At 42.5% G+C, this 23,599-nt stretch overlaps 2 protein-coding genes across 6 annotated transcripts in view; both read right to left on the bottom strand.

Moving 5' to 3' along the window:
• The window catches only part of LOC133279990 (uncharacterized), a 94,003-nt gene extending 87,193 nt beyond the window's left edge, over nucleotides 1-6,810 (bottom strand). The window contains exons 1-5 of the mRNA XM_061474274.1: nucleotides 6,780-6,810; nucleotides 5,076-5,236; nucleotides 3,498-3,568; nucleotides 1,401-1,566; nucleotides 355-486 (exon numbers count right to left, since the gene is read on the bottom strand). Of these exons, the coding sequence (XP_061330258.1) occupies nucleotides 355-486; nucleotides 1,401-1,566; nucleotides 3,498-3,511 (312 nt within the window). The 5' untranslated portion in view covers nucleotides 3,512-3,568; nucleotides 5,076-5,236; nucleotides 6,780-6,810. The remainder of the gene's footprint in view (nucleotides 1-354; nucleotides 487-1,400; nucleotides 1,567-3,497; nucleotides 3,569-5,075; nucleotides 5,237-6,779) is intronic.
• A 14,235-nt stretch (nucleotides 6,811-21,045) lies between these two features.
• Nucleotides 21,046-23,599, bottom strand: part of LITAF (lipopolysaccharide induced TNF factor) — a 28,914-nt gene continuing 26,360 nt past the window's right edge. For all 5 annotated transcript variants that reach the window (XM_061473514.1, XM_061473515.1, XM_061473513.1 and 2 more), the window contains 3 exons: nucleotides 23,030-23,212; nucleotides 21,952-22,108; nucleotides 21,046-21,623 (listed from right to left, as the gene is read on the bottom strand). In XM_061473514.1, coding sequence (XP_061329498.1) covers nucleotides 21,515-21,623; nucleotides 21,952-22,108; nucleotides 23,030-23,212 — 449 coding nt within the window. In that variant the 3' untranslated portion in view covers nucleotides 21,046-21,514. The remainder of the gene's footprint in view (nucleotides 21,624-21,951; nucleotides 22,109-23,029; nucleotides 23,213-23,599) is intronic.

The raw sequence follows: 23,599 nt of genomic DNA, 5'->3' as shown, positions 1-23,599 counted from the left end.
TAATGTATTTTTCCTATCTACATCTCTCTATTTCTCTTTCATGATCTACTTTCAGTTTAGAACTCTAATACATTTTAATGACAGAGTTTGACCCAGGCACGTAACAACTTGCATTTCTACTCTGATATTCATCAACTACAATGCAAATTTGCAATAAAAAACAAAATCTATGAATAATAGACACTAAAGGGGCAATGATATTCATCATTTCTTTGATGGGAATTCATGTTTGGGCACACACAAATATAATTTGAGCATAAATTACTATTCAAAAAATGTTTCCATTTACATTTTGACTCTTCAGAGAAATTAAAAGTCCTTGTGGAAGAATCAGTGTCATTCCCCAACACTTACATGAGGAAGAACCACAGATTGCACAGAAGTAAAGCCAGAATACCGATGCGAGCAGAGGTTTAGGTCCCTTGTCTTGACAAAAACAGAACCTTTCCGCTGATACTTGGTTGGGCATATTCCCAGAACATCCACCTAGTAACAAATGTAGTGTTGAATCACACATACTGCACACACACAATACAAGCATGAATTATGGCCTATTACAATTGATTTTAATAATTGCTTTTTTGTAATAACAATACAACAGAGACCTAAGTTCTCCCTTGCAGGACACTGGCTCTGCCACAAAAGACATGGAAAGGCAAATAATGTTAAAGACCTTGGTCAGACTTTATAATAGCCAGGGTTTGAGGATTTGTTTAACTTCACTGTGTTATCTTGCATTGGATAATTTATAGACATGAGCTTTTTTCATTTAAGATTCTGTTGGTTTGCAGGGAAGCATTACTTCAGAAGAACATTTCTACTCAGAAAAGAAGTACATATGGGTGTCCCAAACCTGACTGCGTAACATCCATTTAAGCACTGATAAGTAGCCATAGCCTGAGAATGAGGAGGTGCACATCACACTGAAAGTCAGTCTAGAGACTGCTCTTCATAACAGAAGTAGTGCAGGCACTGAGCTATCTCAGCTGCACTCATGTCAACACAAGGGCAGCAATGTGGTACTCTGGACTATTCCTTCAGTGTAACACAGCAGAATTTGAGCTTCAGTATGCAAAAACTGCGAAGAGCTCTTGAGAAGCCTGCTCTTAAAACCTCCTAAAATTAATGAAAAAATCACAATGAATCATTATGAACAATGAATACTGTATCTTCCCCAGAGAACAAGTAAGGCTCTGATGTCACTGCTCCTCAACCCTCAACATGATTGCAAATTGTAGATCATTTCTAACATTCACTATAAAAAAACATCAGACTACCACCACTGGTTGCTGACCAGTCACCGAGTGGCAAAAACCTTTAGTTATTTGCAAAGGGAATATACTTAACGTATCCAAAGGCTAACAACCACCCTAGAACATGACCTCTACCAGTGGTCTCACCTCTTCAACAACTGTACTAGCAGTGGATGCTTGTGATGTCTGCAGGACACTGAGAATGCCTCGCTTTATGTTCAGAGCCCAGGTCTGTTCACTCCTCACAGGACAGAGCTTCATAACTTTCCCATCATGGAAAGAAAAATGAAGAGGATGCTGTTCTAGTACTTCCCTGCAATAAAACAGTTTTTAGTTTCTTACTTCAAACAGTGGCTGCAAGTCAGTTCATGGCATTAGATTCAGATTTTCTGAACAGAGCTGTTCTTCCAAAAGGGATCTGTCTTATTCTCTACCTCCATTCTTTATAATAAGCAGCTCACCCCGATACCAGGAGCCTTTAAAAACCCACACAGACAAAAAAAACAAACCCAACCCTGTCGAGACAATCACTGCATCTTTGACATAACTGTAACACTTAAAGCAAACTCCTTACAAGTAATTATACTTAATGGCAATGATTCTTGTTTAATATGAGAGAAATTCCATTTTATGATTTAGCATTGGTAAGCATGTCTCAGTTGCAAAGCAACTGCATGTAATCTTTATCATTACTCTTCAGCTGTGACACACACAAGAACAACTGCTTTCCAATCAACCCATATCTTCCTGCTCTCTAGGTGCTCTATCCCAAAGTTATTTGTTGTAAGTACACTCCGATTGCTTTTGCTATCCCAGATTAAGAGTAGTCTTTTCTACTTCTGCATAAGGTAATTTAAACACAGATCTTCACTCCTAATATAACGTACTTTAATCATATATTTCCCCTTCAAATGGGGAAAAACAAGGCATCCAAAGGAAGAATTCTACAGTAGCCCAAAGGTCAGCTCCCATATAGCTAGAAACAGAGTTCATATGAACACTAACTGTGGAACTAACTGCTCATCTAATCAACTGGTGAACAAAGACAGTGTAAGAGAAAAACATGTAATGCACCAACACCTGGATAAAGTCTTTCAAGGAGAAGAGGCCGTGCACATGGGATAATGGCTTCTGGACTCCTAGGCAACTGTGATTGCTTTTGCTACTATTTGTGGAAATTACATGCATGTTTAGAGGACAAGCTAGACCACCGTATATTCACAATAGGCTGAGGCAAATGCTAATAAGGTTCACTCATCTGAATAATTATTTTCAACAACCAAGCTTCACTGGATGCTTTCTTTGCTACCTCTGATTGGCTTCTCTGCAGAGAACAAGACACAACTGCTCTTACATCTGTGAAAATCCTGCAAAGAATTTCACAGATGTGCATTTCCTCTGATTTGAACCCTAATACCACTACCCACACTGTGGAATCTAAAGCTTTTCCTGATTAATATAAAAAGCAATGCATTTATTCCAAATTTGCTCTTTTCAATCCTTCAAGTTGAGTCAATTACCACAGCTCTCAGTGTCTTTAAATGTTGAGAATCCAAGTGATAGGACAAAGAGGAAGATTACAAGGGTTAGCTTAATCAGACAACAGAACTCCCTTTTTCTGATGACACAAGAGCCATCAGCTCTCTGGGAAAATACCAAAGCTCCACAGTTTGAAGAGACCTTTTTGCGCAGGCATCTTCACTAGAGTCTATACCTTTGCAAGTCAGAAGAAAACACACTGACATATGTTGTGAATGAGCAACTAAACCCAGAAACATAAATGGAAGAAAATTACATTAGATGAAAAATGCAGTTTAAATAAAAAAAACCAAAAAACCAAAAACAACAAAAAAAAAACACCCAACCCCACAATGTTTTGCAGCATGAGAATCCTCCAAACCAAGAACTTCTGAAATGTACTTCAAAACTCAACAGCCTGTACAAGTAACAATTGCAGTTCAGAACTGGAGAGCTATTCATGCCCATGGCATGGGGGTTGGAATTAGTTGATGTTAAGGTCGTTTCCAACCCTAACTATTCTATGATTCTATGATTTATACACACTGCTGGCCAGCTAGAGGCTTGATAACTTGTACCCAGAAAAATTATAATTGTTTACTCACCAAATCTTTTTACATAAAAAAGGATCAAAATTAGGTTAAAAAAACCCTTTTTGGACCAAATGCTGCTAAGCCATAAAGCTTCAAAAATCCAAGAACTAGACCAGATTAGACATTTTTCTACCTTAGACTGTCCATTTGCTTCAGAGGCTCCTCTCTGGATGCAAGGTTTTTCTTAATCTGTACATCTTGCACCTAGGAATCAAGATTATAGAGCAACAAATACCATTGTCAATAGGAACTTGTGGACTTTGTCACATTAGGATATCTACACAGAGCGTCACAGACTATGAAAAACCATTCAGTGTGGCAAGCAACACAACTGAAACAGCCACATCTTCAGATTGCCTATCCAAGGTAGTTTCCAGAAATTTCTTCTACAAAGAAGTTTCACTCACTATTAAATACATTTTATACAGCACTATTATATCCTTTTCATTTTCAATACAGAAGCAATCATCCGCTATGGGGTACAGCAGATAGACATAAGTCCTTTCTACTCCAAATGAGAAGCAAAATGACTAGCCACGTCAGTGGACTCTTGCGACTATGCCTGGTGAAGTTCCTCAGTGGTCAGTAGCTTTCACAGCTTGCTTTCACTGAATTCAGAGGAGAAAATGCATACCTAAGTACATTACAGAATTTCCTAACGTACTTCCAGTTTGGCTGGTTGCGGTAAGGAAGAACTGTTCTCAAAGGGTAGATTAGAAATGGTGGCTATCTGCCCCATTTTAAGAACAGCACAGACTGCAACTATTAGCACTTCTTTTTTCTTAATATCTTCTACTTTTATTTATAAAGACAAGCATTCAACTACACACCGTCTTGCACATCTTAGGACGCTTCATATTAAGATAACATGTTAGAAGCTGGGGAATCTTGCCACTGATATTTCAAGGCAGAAGAAAGTGATTCAATCTGAAGACAATATACTCAAATTCTCATTTTTCATGTAAAGTCACAGGACCACAGACCAGTTAATTTTATCCATATAGCCATGTTAGGACAGGGATAACTATCCTATTCTTTATTGGCCTCGTGTGTATGTGTATATAGTACACACATCAATCCCTGGAGAACCTATGTATTATCCCTTCTGTTAACCTGGGGGAAAACCAAAGTAGATGGGAGAAGTTTATTTTCCATGCTCCCCCTGATAAACCACGATGGTTCTCAAACTGGCCTACCACAGGGGTCACCCCAGAAAAGGCCTGTAATCTGAAACTGCTCTGATCTCCTGTTGAGATCAACAGAGTGTTACAAGACTGGATTTGACACCAGGTTAGGAATGGCACCAATCCAGCACATCACCCAAGTTTCTCAAGTTCTTTTTGAAACGCCTGCTATATTTAAATTACTGCCACAGATCTGAAAGTGCTTAAAAATAAACAAAGTTACTTTCAAAGGGCCTAGCTTCATCTCCAGTTCTGCCTTCATGTAACAAAACAGTGAAACTGCCATGCCACTTAGGAAATAAAAGATCAATTTACTTAATCTGCCCTTTCAAAACTGGCAAATATTTAATTTGAAGCCATATCACATTAAAGCAATTCTGCAACTCTAATTAGGAGATCCAGAATTGAACTTGCTTTTAATTACAAGAAAAAAAAAAGTTTGTAATGTAGCAGTCAGTAATTGCAACAAACAATACAGCTCCACGTCAGTTCATCCCCATCACTCAAGCGATTATGACAATACTCACTTTCAAAACCAGCTGGCAATTCCCCAATACCTCAATGATCACTGTGCTCTCCAAAGAGATGCCACCGCTTCTGTAAATATTTCCCTGCAAGAATGTGTTGGTGACTGCTGTATACCTGTAGCTGTATCTAGCCCTTCTGGGGAAGTATGATGTACTGTGTCCTAGGAAATAAATGAATGGAGTTTTAGTCTATTAGGCTTCCCCCTGCTCCCCCACTCCCATCGTTTTTTTTTTCCTACTTTTAAATCTTTTGGACACTGAAATCAGCTAAACAAGGGGCTGGATATTCAGAACGTTCCCTTCCCACTTGGACTTACAACTGAAAGAATTAGGTTTCCAAAAGCACCATGCATGCTACAATTAGCTCCTGTATGGGATGGGAAAAGAATTTCTAAGAGCAGAAAAACAATGCAATGCATTTACGGCATGATGCTCTTTTGATGCCTTTCGGCAGCAAAGCTGGACCTTTGCAACAGCAAGATGAAAAAGATCTGCCGATGCATTCAGTGCTTTTCATGCCCATGCTCTGAGCTATATGTAGGCAGACGAACTAAACTGTGGGTTTTAAAAAGCTTTGGTTTTTAAAGCCTGCCCAGTAAGATCTGGGCTGAGCAAGAGAAAGCATGAGAAGACAAGGATTATTTGTATGCATATGAAGACATTGGTAATGACCTGGCAAGTGTTCATGGGTAACACTGTCATCTAGTAAATATAGCATCAGACACCCTCATATGTCGCTGTATTCCTCTAATAAAAGGATATTCTCTTTCAGACCAGGTGATAAGAATTAACCTTGAAAGGATGAGAAGATAAGTCATAATACCTTCACACCATATGGGCAAGATTTTAACACAGGGTCCCTAAAAAATAAGGCATCATGGTATAACCCTAAGTGGGACCACTGAAGTGCAGAAGAGGGGAAATGTTAAAGGAAATACGCTCCCTTCCCTCAGATACAGAGGGCAACACCTAGGAAAAGTGACCACTGTGGCTCCTATAATAGTTTTTTCTCTGCCTCACAGAAGCAGTGCAACACTTAAGCGCTTTCAATGACAAAACCACACAGAGATGAAGTAATGTTGAATAAACTAAGAGTCTCTGAGCCACACTGTCTGTGTATGTAGCTACGAGGCCAGGGCAAGATCTTCTTGGAGGCAGAATATCCATGTGCTCCCTTTGCTGTTACACTGAAAACCACTTTGCACATTCAAGTACCTGCTGGCAATGCAAATGAGAACCATAAGTCATAAACTACATCTCAAGAAGTTCAATCAAACCTTTCCAAGTCAGTTCAATATCCTGTCTACCCATTTGCTCCTCCTTTCCAGAATGTAAGTTTTGTGCCCACTTACTGAAGGAGAAGGCTTTCTTCATGCCTCTTTCAGTATGAAAGGAGCCAACACTGGGTACTAGTAACAAAGACACTCATACATGGCTGGGGTTTGTCCTGCACTTGTTTAGTAGTGTGCACTTGTTTAGTAGCTCCAGAACTACTTAGTAGCTTCTGAACTCACAGAATGTGAACTTTGAGCAGGTCTGGGCCTCGGAAAGCTTAGTGGAACTTCTCCACTACTTCCATGAGTGCTAATCATTCAGACTTAAGTATTGCTCTTCTAAAAACACAACATCCCTCATGAAGAAGAGTTTTCAAATCCCTCCTTCCTTATCACATACAAGGCCTGAATACTGTCGTGTTTTACTCACCTATACACTCCACAAAACAGGAAGCTCCATAACTTAAACTCTTCAAGGAGCCTGCAATGACAAGTAAGATAATAGAAAAACACTGAAAATTTGTGTGCGGCTCAGGACAGACCTGCTGCTTTTCAATGACAATGAAATTAACTGAAACCAAAGCACGGCCCTCAAAATCAAAAGCCCATGAGAGTTTTGCTACTGAGTATCCAGGAACAAGACTTCGCTCTCGCCCCTTTCCACATGCCTATACCACACGAGCACATACATAAAGGAATGACATGCCTTAGTGTATTTATTGAGGTAGGTATGGAAATGCAACAATACCACAGATTACCAAGCAAATATAAAAAAGGGGGTCTTAATCCAATTAAAAAAGGCCTGATCCTGTACTGACAGCACTCCCTGGCACTCAACTCTGCAAGTTACCTGAAGTCCTAGATATTGATAGGAACGTGCATAATGGCAAGATCAGTCAGATCCCAGGTGCTCATATGCACTGCAGTGATATGTGAGAACAGCCAGTATCAAGTATGTGATCCTGCTGCATTTCAACACATAGCACTTGTATCATTGCAAAAGAAACGCTTCTTTATTAAAAAACATATATTGCATAATTTAATTAGTACTAGAACCATTCAGTCCTAAACTTGCCAGTATTAATAAATTCCTTACAAAGAAATTCCACAGGAAGTCCAACAACAGTACAACAGCCCCCAACCTCTATGCTGGTCTATACGCTAATGTACCTCTCTGTTAAGCAGTAACTAACATCCCTGTGTTGCTCACCTTCATCTCCCATTGGAGATAGAAGCTAAAAGAGCCTCTTTATTCTGGTCCATGATTCTGGATGTTTTATATATGCTCTATGCCTGAAGAAAATGCTCTTGTTAAACTGCAACATTTAAAATCCACATTTGTATTATTTATTGGAACCATATTTTGGCAGGAGAAAAGAAGTGAATTCACTGGTTTTGGAACAAAAAAAAAGGAAGGGTTTGTTTCTTCAGCTCAAGCTTATATGCACTTTTATTCCCAAGTTAAAATTTAAGTTTCTGGAGACCAGAATTACATTTTTCTTGAAAAGGCCTTATCCCCACATTCATATTTTCTTCCCAACAAATGCTCCTTTTTACTTTGCAGAATTAATTCTCTGTACAAAAATTCAGATTTTACCTTTATAAAGTACACACAAAAATAACACGGTATTCAAGCAAACTAGCGCTATGGCTATCTGCAAAAGTATCAAACTTTCTAGCATAAAGAGACCAGATCATGTTACATATGAGAATTATCAGTTGACTATTAATTTTTATAAATATACCTATCTATACATAGAACATACGCATTAACTTTAAAATTCCAAACACACTGCATGTGGGGAGAAAGAAATACACTAATCTCTTTTCTTGGACAGAAAAAAAATCATCCCTAAGTATCTTGTGGATCACAAAAGAAAAGAGCTATTCTTTCAAACAGTGAGAAATGGCAGTGTTCATTTAATGGGTTTTAATAAAGAAATGAGTACAACTTATTCAAGAACCTTAACATAAATATGGTAAGACAAACCTGGAAAATTCATCTCTGTTCCATAGCATCAGATTTTCAAGAGGTTGAACTCGGCAGGACCAGATTTAAGAGCTCTGTCAGATCCTGTGTGGATACCTAAAATCCATGCTCAGAATTTTTGAATGCGTTTATCACAGTCAGACAGTGCGACAGGCTGAGCGCTCTGGACAATCAGGCACTTTGTTAACTTCGTTAAGGTGCCCAAGTTCAGAGTTTCTGCTCTTTTAAAATTTTACATTTTCCTCCCTAATTTATTTCGGTTTTAGAAACAGCATGTGTTTAGCTCTTTTCAGTTGACAAGAGGAACAAAGGACCACACCATTGACATTTCATGATCTAATCACACTTTTCAGAATCCTTCATCTGCCAAGTACCAAAGTGAGCACAGTTTCAGAATATGATACTAATATGTTATTTTCAGGAGAGATACTGAACTGACTGGCACAGTCTCACTGCTCCTGTTGCTTTCCCTAGTAATGCCAAAGGAAGAGGCAATATTTAACTGCACTCCTCTGTAGGTAAGGTGCCCTCCCACCTGTCCTGTACCACCCAGTGAGCTCAGTACAGTGAATTGCTATACCACACTGAAAAGCAAGACAAAGCTTCTACAGCAATTACTGCAAACCTACAACTTGTAACATCACTTACAGGACCTTCAAGTTTTGACAGTAAGATCATTTCTCAACAGAAGTATTTTGCATTGAGAGAGATCAATCTTAGCAGAGAAAAAAGTTTGTTCTACTTACTGCCTGAAGCTCCTATGACCACAGCACAGAGTAAAACGATGGCATGCAGCCCCATGGCCTTTGAAATCACCTCCTCAGTCCAGAAGTTAACAAAACATCAGTTTTCCTCTCAAAGGCACCTCTGAGCAAGGCAGTGAAAGAAAATTTCCTTCACAAAGCAGGAGCTCACTATTTCAACTCCCCTCTTCCAGCCAGAGGAGGGGCTCTGGCAGAGCAGTCTGCAAAGGGGAGGGTGAGCGTGTGTAGTAGGAGGGAGAGAAAGACACACACAAGCATTTACCCAACCTCATTTTAGCCTTTTTGCTAAAAAGGGAAAGAAATTCACAGCTCAGGTCTGAAACTAAATTTAAAAAGCAAACATCTTGCAGATTTCATACAGCAGCTCAGATTTCCTTTGATCAACCCAAAGCAGTAACTGAGAAAGCCCTCTTCTGCCCACAGATATTTTTCCCAATATTCTAATTCTGAAATAGCTTCAAAAGATTTAATCGTGGAAAACTTGCAGCTTGCTGGGTTTGACATTTTTAATCAGTCCTATAGTAATTCTAACTTTCAATATTAAGATTAGAGCTTATCTGGGCATAGTACATGCTCTGTACGTTATCCTGCAGTCATTCAGCTCTTGAATTGCTAATTATGCCTGTTCTCCACCGCAGTCTGACTTTTAACTATTTATATAGTAATATTTTTCAATATATTTCACACAGCTATTGCAAAATAACCTAAAAGCATAAAACATACTGGTCAGTGGGAATATCAAAATTGGAATTAGAAGAACTTTTTGCCTTATCTCAACTCTCTTACATAACCCAAGAGCAACAAGCTACAAGCAGTGTTTGTGTGCTGAGCATTTGTAGCTCTACTCTCTTACTAATAAATCTGACACTTTACAGTAAGTTTTCCACTTAGTTTACGTTACCCTCATGTATGGCACCAATGTCTGGAGTCAGCAGAGTACATGAATAGGTCCTTAACTTTAAGCATAAGCACACCCCAAAAAATAAGTATGTGCTCAAATCTAAATGCCTTCTTGGAACAAGACTGGTTTTAGTAATTTCTTCCCCCACTCAAACACCAAAAACTCTTCCAGAAACCTTCTGGCCTCTAAAATAGCCAGACTTCCCTTAGAGAGCTGTGAGTAGGTTTCTAAAAAAAAAAAAAAAAAAAAAAAAAATCTTTCTCAGTTACATTTTTAATTTTCACCCAGAATAATTCTTGCAGGTTACAGGCAACTCCTTTTTCACAAGGAAGGAGCTTTAGGAAAGAGGTGTCCAGGAAAGATTGTATGAACTATGCTGAGAGACAGCCTGTATCCAAAGTCCCTGAAACAGAGCTGAGTCTAACCAGATGGACCAAAAATGTCAGACCTGTTCACAAGACTGCAGCACATCAGATTCTGAGACACCTCAAGGGTGCTGCACATGTGAAGACAAACAGCACTGTATGTATGTCTTAAGATGTGGCAAAACAGCGTGTTTCTAGAAGGTTACACAACAGGCATCACACTGAAAAACTGGTCTCTTCTGACAAGCTTTTTGATAAGATGCCATAGTGCTTAGTGAGAGACATGTTTTACAGCTTCAAGACAAATACTGTAGCTACTACAGATATCAACATTTCAATCACAATTTCTAAAGTAAAATCTTCACGCAAAAATAGCTGATGTGCCCTAGAAGAAGGGTTCTCTTTAAAGTTTAAAAATAAACTTTCTCAAAAAATTCAAACAGGGAGCTACAGTTTTCATTTGTAAACACTGGACATTAATGCAGTTATATATACTTAATTTTAAGCACAAGCACTCTTTTTAAACGTGAAGAGTCAAATAAATACAGACATATAACACATGCTTGAGCAGAGTTAAGAGAAATTCAACTATCTGTAAGAACAGAGCAGCAACTACTCAGAAGTCTCCATCAGAAGTCACCAGTGACCTCTGTGTCTGAAAACTGGACAAATCCAGCTTGAGACATCAGCACGATCAGAGAGTAGGTGAGTATCTCACTTTCTTATACCAAACGGAAGATCAACAGCCAGTAATAGCACTGTGAGCCAAAGACTGAATATTAACATCATAGAATCACAGAATAGTTAGGGTTGGAAAGGACCTTAAGATCATCTAGTTCCAACCCCCCTGCCGTGGGCAGGGACACCTCACACTAAACAATGTCACCCAAGGCCTCGTCCAACCTGGTCTTGAACAGTGCCAGGGATGGAGCATTCACAACCTCCCTGGGCAACCCATTCCAGTGCCTCACCACCCTCACAGGAAAGAATTTCCTTCTTATATCCAATCTAAACTTCCCCTGTTTAAGTTTTAACCCGTTACCCCTTGCCCTATCACTACAGTCCCTAATGAAGAGTCCCTCCCCAGCATCTTTAGAGCCCGCTTCAAATACTAGAAGCCTGCTATGAGGTCTCCATGCAGCCTTCTCTTCTCCAGGCTGAACAGCCCCAACTTTCTCAGCCTGTCTTCATACGTGAGGTACTCCAATCCCCTGATCATCCTCGAGGCCCTTCTCTGGACTTGTTCCAGCAGTTCCATGTCTTTTTTATGTTGAGGACACCAGAACTGCACACAATACTCCAGGTGAGGTCTCACAAGAGCAGAGTAGAGGGGCAGGATCACCTCCTTCGACCTTCTGGTCAAGCTCCTTTTGATGCAGCCCAGGATACGGTTGGCTTTCTGGGCTGCAAGCGCACACTGAAGCCGGCTCATGTTCATTTTCTCATCAACCAACACGCCCAAGTCCTTCTCCGCAGGGCTGCTCTGAGTCTCTTCTCTGCCCAACCTGTAGCTGTGCCTGGGATTGCTCCGACCCAGATGTAGGACCTTGCACTTGGCATGGTTAAACCTCATGAGGGGGGCATCAGCCCACCTCACAAGTGTGTCAAGGTCCCTCTGGATGGCATTCCTTCCCTCCAGCGTATCAACCGAACCACACAGCTTGGTGCCATCGGCAAACTTGCTGAGGGCGCACTCAATCCCACTGTCCATGTCACCGACAAAGATGTTAAACAAGACCGGTCCCAACACCGATCCCTGAGGGACGCCACTCGTTACTGGTCTCCAGCCAGACATTGAGCCATTGACCACAACTCTGTGTGCGGCCATCCAGCCAGTTCTTTATCCACCGAGTGGTCCATCCATCAAATTGATGTCTCTCCAATTTAGAGACAAGGATGTCGTGTGGGACAGTGTTGAACGCTTTACACAAGTCCAGGTAGACGACATCAACTGCTCTAGCCCTGTCCATCAGTTCTGTAGCCCCATCATAGAAGGCCACCAAATTAGTCAGGCAGGATTTCCCCTTAGTGAAGCCATGCTGGCTGTCATCAAGCACCTTGTTGATTTTCATGTGCCTTAGCATGCCCTCCAGGAGAATCTGCTCCAAGATTTTGCCAGGCACAGAGGTGAGACTGACTGGTCTGTAATTCCCCGGGTCATCCATTTTCCCCTTCTTGAAAATGGGGGTTATATTTCCCTTTTTCCAGTCATCGGGAACTTCACCTGACTGCCATGATTTCTCAAATATGATGGCCAGCGGCTTCGCAACTTCATTTGCCAGCTCCTTCAGGACCCGCAGATGGATTTCATCAGGTCCCATGGACTTGTGCACGTTCAGGTTCTTAAGATGGTCTCGAACCAGTTCCTCTCCTACAGTGGGCACAAGGTCTTTATTCTCATAGTCCCCACGTCTACCTTCCAAGACTTGGGTGGTCTGGTCAGAGCATTTGCCAGTGAAGACCGAGGCAAAGAAGTCATTAAGAACCTCAGCCTTCTCCAAATTCAGGGCAGCAAGTTCTCCTGAGAGCTTCCTGAGGGGGCCTACATTGTCCCTAGTCTTGTCTTTTATTTGCAATGGACCTATAGAATCCCTTCCTGTTATCTTTCACATCCCAGCCAAGTTTAATACTAACTGAGCCTTAGCTTTCCTAACCTGGTCCCTAGCTTCTCGGACAACATCCCTGTACTCTTCCCATGCCACCTGTCCTTGCTTCCACTTATTATAAGCCTCTTTTTTCATTTGAATTTTCCTCAGCAGCTCCTTATCCATCCAAGGAGGTCTCCTGGCCCTCCTGCTGCACTTCCTTCTGGTTGGGATGCAACACTCCTGAGCTTTCAGCAGGTGATCCTTGAATATCAACCAAGTCTTCGGCCCCTCTGCCCTCTAGGGCTGTATCCCATGGAACCTTCTGAAGCAGGTTCCTGAAGAGGCCAAAGTCTGCTCTTTTGAAGTCCAGGGCAGTCAGCTTGCTGCATGCTCTTCTCACTGCCCTGAGGACCTCGAACTCGACCATCTCATGATCGCTACAACCAAGGCGGCCCTGGAGAGTCACATTTCCAACCAGCCCTTCCCCGTTGGTGAGCATGAGCTCAAGCATGGCACCTCTCCTTGTTGGCTCCTCTATTACTTGCAGAAGGAAGGTGTCTTCCACACAATCGAGGAACCTCCTGGATTGTTTGTGCCGGGCTGTACCATCCTTCCAACAGATATTGGAGTGGTTGAAATCCCCCATGAGGACAAGGGCCTGTGAGTGTGAGGCTGCTCCTATCTGTCTATGGAGTGCTTCATCTGCAGGTTCTCCTTGATCAGGCGGTCTGTAACAGATCCCCACAGTAACGTCTCCCATCGCTGTTCTCCTTTTAACCCTGACCCACAAACTCTCTGCGCACTGCTCACCTGTCCCCAGACAGAGTTCCATACTCTCCAGACTACCCCTAACATAAATAGCAACTCCCCCTCCCCGTCTGCTGGGCCTGTCTTTTCTAAAGAGCCTGTAACCTTCCGTTCCAACACTCCAGTCATAGGAGCCATCCCACCATGTTTCTGTGATGCCTATTATATCATACCCCCATAGACGTGCACACATCTCTAATTACTCTTGTTTGTTCCCTATGCTACGGGTGTTTGTTTAGAGGCATCTGAGCCAAGCTCCGAATGAAGCCAGCTCATTGGCTGGAGTGGCTGGAATATCTCTACATTGCTCCGAGCATTTATTATAGGTGCTGGCAACTGACTGGGTGTGTTGGGATGGAATGATGTCCCCCTCCCCCAACACATCTAGTTTAAAGCTTCCTTGATCAGTCTGGCAAGCCTCCTACCAAAACCGCTCTTCCCCTTCTTTGTCAGACCAGATCCCACAGCCCCCAGTAGATCTGACCTACTAAATTGAGTCCCATGTTCTAGGCAAACCCCTGACTATGGTACCACCCTTCTAACCATTTATTAACTTGGCCAATCCTCCTAGCCTTTTTAAGGTCCTCTCCTTTATCCTGGAGAATTGACAAAAAGACAATCTGAGCTCCAGAGCCCCTAACCACCTCTCTCAGGGCTCTGTAGTCCTTCCTTATGTTCTCCGGGCTACTGCTATCTATATCACTAGCACCCACATGGATCACTAGAAGTGGGTCATAGTCAGTGGGACTTACTAGAGCAGGCAGCCTCTCTGCAATATCCCTGATCTGTGCCCCTGGTAGGCAGCACACCTCGAGACTGGGTCAGGCTGACAGATGGGTGCCTCTGTCCCTTTCAAAGTAGAGTCCCCTACCACTATGACCTGCCGCTTTTTCCTGGCAGCACCAGTAGTGATCTTTACCAGTGCATCAGCCGGTTGTTCGTGGTGCAAGTGTGTTTCCTCATTAGTCCCCTGCAGGACAGCAAAGTGGTTCTGCATGGGGACAACAGATTTAGGAGGAAGCCCCTTGATTTTAATTGTCCTCTTCCTCCTTTTTTTGTTTTTTTTGTTGCTGTTTCCCACCTTCCTGGGTTAACAGCCTCTTTCTTTCCTCCACGAGCTACAGCAGATGCTTGAGGCCCCTGCACAGTTTGGGCCTGGAGCAAGCAGTCCTGCTTCCTCTCAGCTTCCCTGACATCTTTCAGCCTATTGACAGTGTCCCGCAGCTCAGCCCCTGCTTCAAGAGTACCAAATGCAGCCTGCCCATTGTGCACCCTCCCCTCACAAGTCCAGTGCAGGCACTCTCTACACTCTGAGCTCTGCACTGCAGCCTCCCCTCTCATTGGCTCTGTCTGGGTGTCACCTGGGGCAGCCAGAGCAGAGCTCCTAGACTGGGCAAATGCTCACCATCCCGCTTGCCTGTCTGGGTGGCACCTGGGGCAGCCAGAGCAGAGCTCCTAGACTGGGCAAATGCTCACCATCCCACTTGCCTGCCCGCACGAACTGCCTCGACCCGCTCTGTTCACCTTGCACTTGGTCACTCAAGCTTTCTGTGGCAGGTTTTTAACCAGTCAATGTCATGCAAAATAATAGATACAGAGATTTTCTATGTAAAAAATATTAATTTCAGAATGTCAGCTTATGAAGAGACTCACAGGTCAGCCTCACATTCAAACTCGGATTCAGGCTGCAATCCTGAGGTATGCTGCAGATGGAAATGGCTGCTGGGATAGAGAAGCTTGAAGATTTGGCTTTGGCTTGCAGGAAGAAAACAGAATTCAATGTTACCTGGTAAATGCATTTGATTTTCTATTTTGCTCAGATTATCTTGCTCTGCTTTTTCAGTCGCAGCTGTAAATCATACTTTTCAAAATAATCAAATTTGCATTTTAAGTTCAAGTTTTAGCTTTGTGGCTTCCCACTTCTTCGGAAAGAAGTTATATTAATAAAAAAAAACCAAAAACAAAAACATCTTATTGCAAGTGTATGAGCACACTCGCATAAATCTGGGCTTGCCTGAATCTCATACACCAAAGAACAATGAAATTCAAAAGCAACACTCCAGGGCTTTTTGTTGAAAATATTTCAAATAGCTTTTTTCAGTGTATCACAGATTTTAGGCCCTTTGTACTGCAACCTGTAAGTTACAAATTAAATGCCTGATTTGTGGTTGACTCTTAAACACATGCTAAATAAAGACAAGTCTTTAAGGTAATGCATAACACTAGTGTCCTATGTACTTGACTAAGTTCACTCATTTGAGTGGGTTGCTAATACAGAGAACCTCCCCAACAGAAATGTCTACCATGGTGCTGTCCTAGATCTTAAAATACTGAAGAAAATCAGCCACATGTGCTGCAAACACACTAGTTTAATGACTCACAGGAGACCAGCACTGGCAAGAAATCTGAGGAAAGCATCCATCCATTTTAACAGATATTGTACTCAAATTTGCAAAGTGAAATTAATCAAAACTTAATAAAAATACCACCTAACACACAACACAGCAAAAACATCTGTGGACACCTGTACTGCCCAGGAAATCTGAACTTTAATAGCAGTCTGTTCTGTAAAGGCCCCAACAGCTCTTTTAGATGAAGAGACTGGATTGAGAGCAGCCCTGAGGAGTTGGGGAGTGGCGGTTGACAAGAAGCTCCCCATGACCCAGCAGTGTGCGCTTGCAGTCCAGAAACCAGTGTGCTGGGCTGCATCCCCAGCAGCATGAGCAGCAAGGTGAGGAAGGAGATTCTCTCCCTCCACTGCAGCTCTGGGGCAACACCATGACAGGACATGGAGCTGCTGGAGCAAATCCAGAGGAGGCCACAGGGATGCTGCAAGGGCTGGAGCAGCTCTGCTCTGGAGACAGGCTAAGAGTGCTCAGCTTGTTCCGCCTGGGGAGGCTTAGAAGGCTCTGGGGAGACCTTAGAGCAGTGCCTAATAGGGGGGCTGACAAGAAACCTAGAGAGGGATATTTTACAAGGACACGAAGTGACAGACAAGAGGGAATTTAAACTGACAGAAGGAAGACAGAGATGAGATGCTGGGAAGAAGTTCTTCCCTGTGAAGATGGTGAGGCATTTGCCAGAGAAGCTGTGGCTGCTCCAACCCTGGTAGCGCTCAAGGCCAGGCTGGACAGCGCTTGGCACAACCTGCTCTAGTGGAAGGTGTCCCTGCCCGTGGGAGGCAGTTGGAACTGGATGAGCTTTAAGGTCCCTTCAACACAAACCAGTCCATGATTCTATGAAGAAGTTCACGTCTAACAGCCAAAAGCAGGAGGAAAAGGTCCCTGGCATGGCCCCATTCTTGCCCCTCTATGCACAAGCCCTGGCATGGCTCAGGGGTCGAAGCACACCTGGTCCCACCTACCTGTCCTTACAACCACCTTTTGTCTTCACAGGTTTTCCAAGCCCTGGACCTTGCAGCGAGGCTGCGAGAAGCCCACCACATACGGCTGCTGCCGCCACAGGAGGCAGCGTGGCCCGGGCCGCGGGAGCCCTCACTGCTGGAACGCTTCCCAGGGCAGAGCTTCGGGAATAGTGCTCCCAATACGTTATTCCCTTGGTGGCGGGGGGTAATAAAAAAAGCGCCCTCAAAACAGGCAGCTCTTTGAGACACATGCATTTCCAGAACGTGTACTGCGAGGAGCTAAGGGGATAGAGGGCCCCGCCGCCTTCCCCAGGGCTGTGGTAGCGCTCCTCGGCCTCCGCACACCACGCAACCTCCCCCAAGGACCGACCAGGACTGCGCCCCTCACCCGGCTCCGGCCGCTGCCCCCGGGAGAAGAGGGAAAGCCGAGAAACCCGCGGAACGGCGGGAACAAGGAAGAACCGCTTCAATGAGATAAGGAGGAGGTAGGGCGGAGAGCCAGGACGAGTGAGCGGGAGCCGCCTGAGGCAGCAGCGCGTTTGGCGGCCCCGATGGCCCCGGGCGCCCCCTGGCGTCGCATAGGGCAAAGCTCTGGCTGCGGGATGGTGAGGGCCTGCGCCGGGACCCGTGGTTATGATCGCAGCGCTGTGTTGTGAACAGAGAGAGCACGTTGTGCAGCTTGCAGCGCAGGCACCCGCGGTGCCTTCCTTCCTCCAGAGTTACTCAGGGCCGTGTGCCCAGGAAAAGGGCCTCAGGGACCTTCTGGAGCAAGAAGGGGAAAAGACTTCAGGTCTTCCTCCCCACAAACACTTTTGTGAAAGCACTACTGCCACCTTCAGATGCAGTGTGTCACACACACCCCTAATTCAATAATCCTCTAGTGTTCAGTGAAGCTGCCTCCCCCCCCCACTTTGTCACAAATTCATGAGATGGTACATGAAAATAAAACAGCCAACCACAAATGGGCTTTTGAAAAGTCACCTTCTCACTCTTGGTTTATTCTAGACTTGGGCACAACTATTGTTAGCATCTCCAAACCACACAGCCACATATGCAAACAGATACTAGATTTTCAGATACTCAAAACCCCCAAGGTAATAATATAACAAAAATCAAGTTAAGTGGTAATACAAAAAGCACTTCCTTTAAACTCGGGAAGTTTCACCACACACTTGGTTCAAAAACATATTAAGACACTTGGAGAATTTATTTCTATACTGGAATCAGATCCAGCACATCATACACATCACCTCACAAAAATACAGTAAAAGCCATCCTAAACATAATGAACTTGAATCATGTTGCAGGACCTTTAGGAAGAAGAAAGGAACGCAAAGGTTAATTTGCTATAAAATTCACATGAACAATAGGAAACAAAAACAGAAATCTAATAGAAATAACACTATTAAAGTGTAACAGAAAGCAATGCCATCCTGCAAAGTGAATGAAGGTGGGATAAGGGAAGGCTTCACCCAGCTTTGTCCTGTAAGGCCAGAGGATTTCAGATGTCTCATATCCCTTCCTTATTTGTAGACATAACATGAAGTCAGCGTGCCACTTCATTTTCTATCAACAGGGGAAAAACTATTTGTTCACCACTTGTTTCTTAACAACACGTTGCTTAATAAAAATATCAATGCACCAGAACAAAGTTGTTTAAGGTAATCAATCCTGCCTTTCTGTATTTTCTGTACCTCAAAGAAAAAAGTGCTTCAGACATTGAAAAAGTAGTAGGGCATTCTCACATGAGTAACAGGGATTCTTTCAGACTGAATATGATGATATTTCAGATCTATTTTCTCCCTACCAGTTACTGGTACATAGAAGCTTATCTATATCTATATGTGTGTTTAGTTATATTATAAGCAAAAAAGTTTTACCCAGAGGAATTTTAACGGGGGGGGGGGGGGGGGGGGGGGGGGGGAGGGTTGAGAGGTGGTGGTGATAAAAAGAAAAAAATAAATAAAGGGCCTAAATTGCAGGAAAACAGCTTTTCAAGTGTGGTTCTGTGTGTAAACAGTTGGTCTGCAGGCCAGAGGCCACCATTTATCAGAGACCTGGCCCAAGTAAGACTGAAAAATTTTACCCTGTAATTATACTTCTTGACTTAATTTTAACATTTCAGCCATTTGTGTGTTTGGAAACATTCCGAACGTTACAGTTTTCTGATTAGAAGCACTAGATATGAAAGACAAAAGTTTGCTTTTAAACTTCACTGTATTTAAAATAAAAGAGCAACTTCTATACAAAGCACTTTCACACAAAGCAAGTTATATTCTGCATTTGTTTGTCTAAAATAAGTTTAACAAAGCAAGTTATATTCTGCCTTTGTTCGTCTAAAATAGGTTTAACAAAGCAAGTTACTCTGGCACATTCTGTAGGTAATTCCATACACAAAAGAACTTTGTATTTAAGGAAATTTAAGTGTAGAAGGGACAGCAGAAAGTTTTGCGGAGTACTTAATTAGATGGAATAGCTGCCAGCATTACATGTTCTGTTCTCAATCTATATAAGGAATTTAAAGAGATGAAGTAGACTGTGCCCATAGAAGAAAACCATAGAAGAAAAGTACATTTTCTGTAAAATCCAGAGGGGTAGGAATACTGGTTTACAGCAGCACATGCTATCTGCTTAACTTAGAACTGTTAAACGTGTCATCAGAACAGAAAATTTAGTGGAGCATCACCCAGGCTATTAAAGAACATGGAAAGCACTGCAGTGGTGCAGCAGCAGACAAACAAACGAACAAAAACCAAACACACAGGCAAAAAAAAAACAAAAAAAACCAACCACAAGATAATTCTACATCATCGCAGCAAAAGCGACAAAATTACTACCCTTTTTACCTCCATCGCTCTTGTAAGTTAGTAGCTACTGATGGTAATTCCTGTGGCACAGGGCTCCATATGATCAGAAACCTTTTTCAAATGCACATGAGAGCTATTAAGCCACCTGCAAATGATGCAGAAGCAACAGCACTTTACAAAACCTAATTAACACGAGGCCTAAAAGCTGTATTTGTGATCCACAAAACTGGATTTCAAAAGTGAAGTGTTAACAGACTTTTCAAAAGTTCACTTCTACCAGATATTTATAGAAGGCACATTTGGCAAAAGCAGTATTTTTTAATTTTTATTTCAGCTTTTACAGAGATTAATACAGTGCACCACAGCCTTATATAAACGCCCATCTTTTCTAGACAGGTATCATTCAAATTCATCAAGATTTTATTCAGACCAAGTCCACTACTTATGGCAGAGTAAAACACTTCAACCTTAAGAGCCTTGTTCCCTAATTTTTTGTGATCATTGTCTTAAATAAGCATATCCAGCTTAAGCCTCTGAAAACAGAACTTCTTTCATGTAGAAAAATCACAGTACACACCTAAATAATCAGAGAAACTCCTTAACAATCATGGTACCTTCTTAAAGAAGAAACAGTAATTAACAAACAGATCAACAATTAAAATCCCAGGTCCTGAATCTGTGTTTTGCACGTGGAATTTAAGCCTTAAGACAAGGCTGAGGTTTGTTTATGCTTTATCAGTTGACTTGCGTAAATGTACAAGGAAGTCTTCCAAGGCTATAACTAAGGCTCTATGGGCACTTTCACTGTGGTGGAGCAAAGAGAACACCTGATAGATGTCTAGATCAGCAGTAAAAAAATCCCAACCAATCGAAAAACACTGAACAAGTACCTATTAATAATTCCTGTATGAACGTCTTTACTGTAGAGTAGAGGTGTGACTAGAATTGAAACTGGAAATTCAGGTACTAGGTTGAATCACCATTAACGCATGATAACCTGAGTTGTCCATTTGATAAAGTAGCCTCCAAAAAGGATGAAGCCTCTAGGTTTGGTTCTCTTTCAACTAAGAAAGTTTTAAATCAAATTTTAGTGCTCATGACAGCACTAAAGTCAAAGAGGGGCACTTGTCCCAGAGGCAAGCAGCTCCCTGCCAGTTTGCAAACAGTGCTGTTACAAAAGCATCAGCGCCAAGCATGAGACTATCTAGTTCTCCATAGATGTTCTCCTCCCTGGCTGAGCTGACTATAAGCAAGCGCACCAGTTTGCAGCATAGTTGAAATGAGATTAACTGAAGAACATCATGAACCTGTTCTACATAAAGCAGAAAGGGAAAACATAGTTGCCATCAACTGGTTCTGCACTGAGTGGCCCTTAAAGATTAAATATAGTTTTTACAGACTTAAGTCGGAATCCCCTCAAGCAAATTCTTACTCAAACAATCTAGCAATAAACATTACTTTTGTTTGGTTTCCAGTGACAGGATGCACAGAAACAACAGAAGTCTCCAAGAAGCTTCAAAAAGGGCTTGTAGAGGTGCTAACCAACTTCATCAATCAATTATCAATGTTTAAGTACTGCCTATAAACGTTTGTAAGACCCAAGAAGAGTACTGCAGTTTGGACAGCTATGATCCACATCCTTTAGGGCATCAATGCAGAAGGGAATTAAGCAGCAGCCAGCTACACACCTGCAAAGCAAAACAGAAACATAATCAATCTCTTTTACCACATGTTACATACATAGGAAGATAAAATTTATTTCCTGCAAAAGCCATCAGGAAAACTGGTGCCTTGAAGCTGTAAGAAGACCACACATGGTTATGGAATCCATCACTAGTGTTCCTGAGCTACTTTAAGGTCATACAGGACTTAATGCAGATGTAGGCTATTCAAACCTTTAGGGCCAGGTACAAGACAGAATGCAACTGCAGCAAAGCTGAGAGCTTTGTCACTCCTTAGAGCTATAAAAGGACATGTAAGAAGAGAAAAATGAAGTGCAAATTGGAATCAACCTACCCCAACAGGAAGAGGCCACCACATGACAGCCAAGTCAAAGCTCCTGAGTCATACGAAAGACGTGTCACTATCATCTGGTTGCAGGAAGGGCAGCACATCTGAACTGGGCGGTCACAAAATACTACTGGTTGCTGCACATACACTGTCTGAACTGTAACTGAGCAGAAAAACATGCTATACTCAATGAGTAAATAAGGAAAAAAAGTTAATCAACTTCCACCATGGTATTTACTAATGCAGAAACACACTGTCTTAAGAATAAAGCTGCATTAAAAAAACTGCAGAGTGGCAAATGATATTACCGATACTAGTGCATACAGAAAGCCAATCATACCCTGGGCTGCATCAAAAGGAGCGTGACCAGAAGGTCGAAGGAGGTGATCCTGCCCCTCTACTCTGCTGTTGTGAGACCGCACCTGGAGTATTGTGTGCAGTTCTGCTGTCCTCAACATAAAAAGGACATGGAACTGTTGGAACAAGTCCAGAGAAGGACCACGAGGATGATCAGGGGATTGGAGTACCTCACGTATGAAGACAGGCTGAGAAAGTTGGGGCTGTTCAGCCTGGAGAAGGCTGCATGGAGATCTCATAGCAGGCTTCCAGTGTCGGAAGGGGGGCTATAGGGATGCTGGAGAGGGACTCTTCATTAGGGACTGTAGTGACAGGACAAGGGGTGACGGGTTAAAACTTAAACAGGGGAAGTTTAGATTGGATATAAGAAGGAAATTCTTTCCTGTTAGGGTTGTGAGGCACTAGAATAGGTTGCCCAGGGAGGCTGTGAATGCTCCATCCCTGGCAGTGTTCAAGACCAGGTTGGACGAGGCCTTGGGTGATATGATTTAGCGTAAGGTGTCCCTGCCCACCGCAGGGGGGTTGGAACTAGATGATCTTAAGGTCCTTTCCAACCCTAATTATTCTATGATTCTATGATTCACAAGAACTCATTCACCTTAATCCCTTCAAAAATATGTCTGGAAGGTGCAGAACAATTCTGAACCACTATCTTTCGTGTTCTGCACAACACTTATTACGCAGCCACTCAACCTCTCCTTAACATGCAGTACAGTTCGAGGCTTACTGGGGTTATGCATTGGTGAAGGCTGTTCCACATACGGGGAAGGGTTCATTCTTTTCCCGTCTGGTTTCTGGCCATATTCTGGGGTAGGATAGGGCTGAGGATAGTTCACATTGATTCCTGTTGTTTCCTCATAAGAAGGTGGTGCAGATGGAACAGGGATGCCACTCGGCACAGACATTGTATCTAAAACATAAGAGAGAAAGATGTAACAGAAGACATTATTTATTGAGGGCAAGTGACAAGTAATTAGGCTGTATTCAGGCAGAAAGTGAGAAGATAGCTAGATTAAAATGTACCTTCACTAGCGTAAATTGTATTGACTGTTAATTCTGACAGTGTTAAGTGTTAATTTTGATATCATTGCTGCTTCCTCCCCTTTTCCTTTACACAGAGTACTTTTTACACTTTCTCCCCACCACTGCTTCTTCCTTTATAAATAAAAAATGCTACAGCAAGGACATCAGGGCATCTTCAGTGGTATACTAAGCTATCTGGCAGTTTCTTCTAATTCTCCAAGAAAAGTATTTCAGATCCTTCTTGTTCTACTGGACAAAATAAAACAATCAAGCA

Source organism: Pezoporus flaviventris, unplaced genomic scaffold (assembly GCF_033815535.1).
Source record: "Pezoporus flaviventris isolate CSIRO_AGI_PZ_B2104156 unplaced genomic scaffold, CSIRO_AGI_Pfla_v1 ptg000078l, whole genome shotgun sequence".
Classification (NCBI taxonomy): domain Eukaryota; kingdom Metazoa; phylum Chordata; class Aves; order Psittaciformes; family Psittacidae; genus Pezoporus; species Pezoporus flaviventris.
Note: the sequence above shows the minus strand (reverse complement) of the source record. Positions and strands in the feature narration are given on the sequence as shown.